The 2,134-nt window shown below is 51.6% G+C and overlaps 1 protein-coding gene across 2 annotated transcripts in view; it reads left to right on the top strand.

Moving 5' to 3' along the window:
* Positions 1 to 813: 813 nt before the first annotated feature.
* The window catches only part of ARL16 (ARF like GTPase 16), a 6,479-nt gene continuing 5,158 nt past the window's right edge, over positions 814 to 2,134 (top strand). For both annotated transcript variants that reach the window (XR_012789855.1, XM_075580003.1), the window contains exon 1: positions 814 to 1,122. Coding sequence is in view for 1 of the 2 variants with exons in the window: in XM_075580003.1 (XP_075436118.1) it covers positions 1,106 to 1,122 (17 nt within the window). In the remaining variant the exon portion in view is untranslated. The remainder of the gene's footprint in view (positions 1,123 to 2,134) is intronic.

Below are 2,134 nucleotides of genomic sequence, written 5' to 3'. Positions count from 1 at the left end.
TAGTCACACAGGGGGGGGCACAGTAGTCACACGGGGGGGGCCACAGTAGTCACACAGGGGGGGGGCACAGTAATCACACAGGGGGGGCACAGTAGTCACACAGGGGGGGGGGGGACACAGTAGTCACACAGGGGGGGGCCAACAGTAGTCACACAGGGGGGGGGCACAGTAGTCACACAGGGGGGAGGGGGCACAGTAGTCACACAGGGGGGAGGGGGCACAGTAGTCACACAGGGGGGAGGGGGGCACAGTAGTCACACAGGGGGGAGGGGGCACAGTAGTCACACGCAGAGGAGGACATGTCTGTCCCGGTATCACAGTAGTGTCCGGCGTTACACCCCGGAGCTCTGACACTGTCCGGGTAACTTAACCCTTCAGGCCCCGGTGATGGCCGCCGCCCACCCGGACCGCTCATTACCCAGAAGCCTCTCGAAGGTTCCGCTCCCCGACCCATTGCGAAAACCGAACCGACCGTGACACAGACACCGAGCAAAGCGAGCTCCACTTTCCGGCTTCCGGCGCAAAACCGGAACCAGGAGGCGGGACCCACCGTGGCAGTGGCTGCCTGGGATGGCTGGGTCGCACCGGAAATGGCCGGGAGAAGAATGAACCTCCCTGTACTGATGCCGCGACTGTCCAATGGCAGGAGAGGACGCTCTGAAGGGGCGGAGTCAGGTGGTAACCAAGAGAGACGATAGACCGAGGCCCATGGGAACCCTGTGTGTATAAATACATAATATAGGCAAACATACACCTATATATCCCTACATATACACCTAAATATCCTGACATATACACTCCTATATCCCCGACATATACACCATATATACCCATATATCCTGAACATATACACCCCTATATCCTGACATATACACTGCTATATCCCTACATATACACCCATATATCCCGACATATACACCCATATATCCCGACATATACACCTATATGTCCCGATACATCCTGAAATATACACCTATATATCCCGACATATACACCTATATATCCCAACATATACAGCCATATATCCCGACACATCCCGCTGTCTCCCCGGGTATATAAATATGTGTTTGCTGCTCGGGGCCCGGGGGTCGGGAAGACACTGCTGATGAAGAGGCTGCAAAATATCCTTTGTGTCTGTGAAATGTGTACAGTGCGGGGAGGGGGGGGTATGGGATATATATATATATATACAGTATGCGGGATATAAAACATCCTCATCTACCATCTTCCATTGCTGTGACCTGAGGCTCCACCTCAGTACTATTACATGCCCGGCCAGCTGGGAGGTAGAGTGAAAGGCGTAGTGTTCGGCTGAACACCTGTGGTGTATTGGTGTAGTCTCTACTTGGCGTATGAGCGTGTTGCATAGTGAAGGAGAGCACACGTGAGTCCCGGTCTCGGGACCAGAGAGACGGGTTATCTGGCGGAGCGACTCCAGAGTTTGCTGTCGGGACCACAGAGACGGAGTCACCGGTGGACAGTGGAGCAGTTACGGAGGTGTACCAGCGGGACTGGAGACACGCGGTGTCTCGGAGGAGAGCCGCAGCGGCCATTGCCTGATGTGCAGGTGACCATTTGCGGTAGTGATTCAACAGAGGTCCGCTAACCAGCGGAGCACTACTACACTTAACCCCCGCGACCTGTGAGAATCTCCCAGCCCTGTAAAAATACCGAGGAATCGATACCTATAGCTCCTCCAGCGTGAAGGGGTTAATTTATCAGGGGATCTCTAACTCTCTGAAGCCCTAAGTGACGGACACTAATACATCTGTTGAAAAGCTGCTGTTTATTACCACATGGTTGGATTTGGGACACTGAGGACAGGTATTTTCTCAGCGTGCTATATCAGTAGCGTTACAGAAAAGAAATTGACACACTAATGCTGTTCAACACATTTTTTTGCACCTCTAGTGGTTTTTATTGACATTGCAAACAGTGTACAGTACTGTACAGTTCCCGGGACTTGGAATTTGTGCTGTGCAGATTGCCAGTGGGGCAGGACTTTTCTGATCTACTATCAACATTCTTTTCCATCAATTATTAAGGGGTTCTATAATACACTATATTGTCTTATTGCGCCGAATGCATTTTCTATCTTATGATATCTAGGTTTTTGTGTTAAAACCAGCATTGA

This window comes from Ascaphus truei, chromosome 22, assembly GCF_040206685.1.
Source record: "Ascaphus truei isolate aAscTru1 chromosome 22, aAscTru1.hap1, whole genome shotgun sequence".
Classification (NCBI taxonomy): domain Eukaryota; kingdom Metazoa; phylum Chordata; class Amphibia; order Anura; family Ascaphidae; genus Ascaphus; species Ascaphus truei.
The sequence above is the reverse complement of the archived record's forward strand: the minus strand, read 5'-3'. Positions and strand labels throughout refer to the sequence as shown.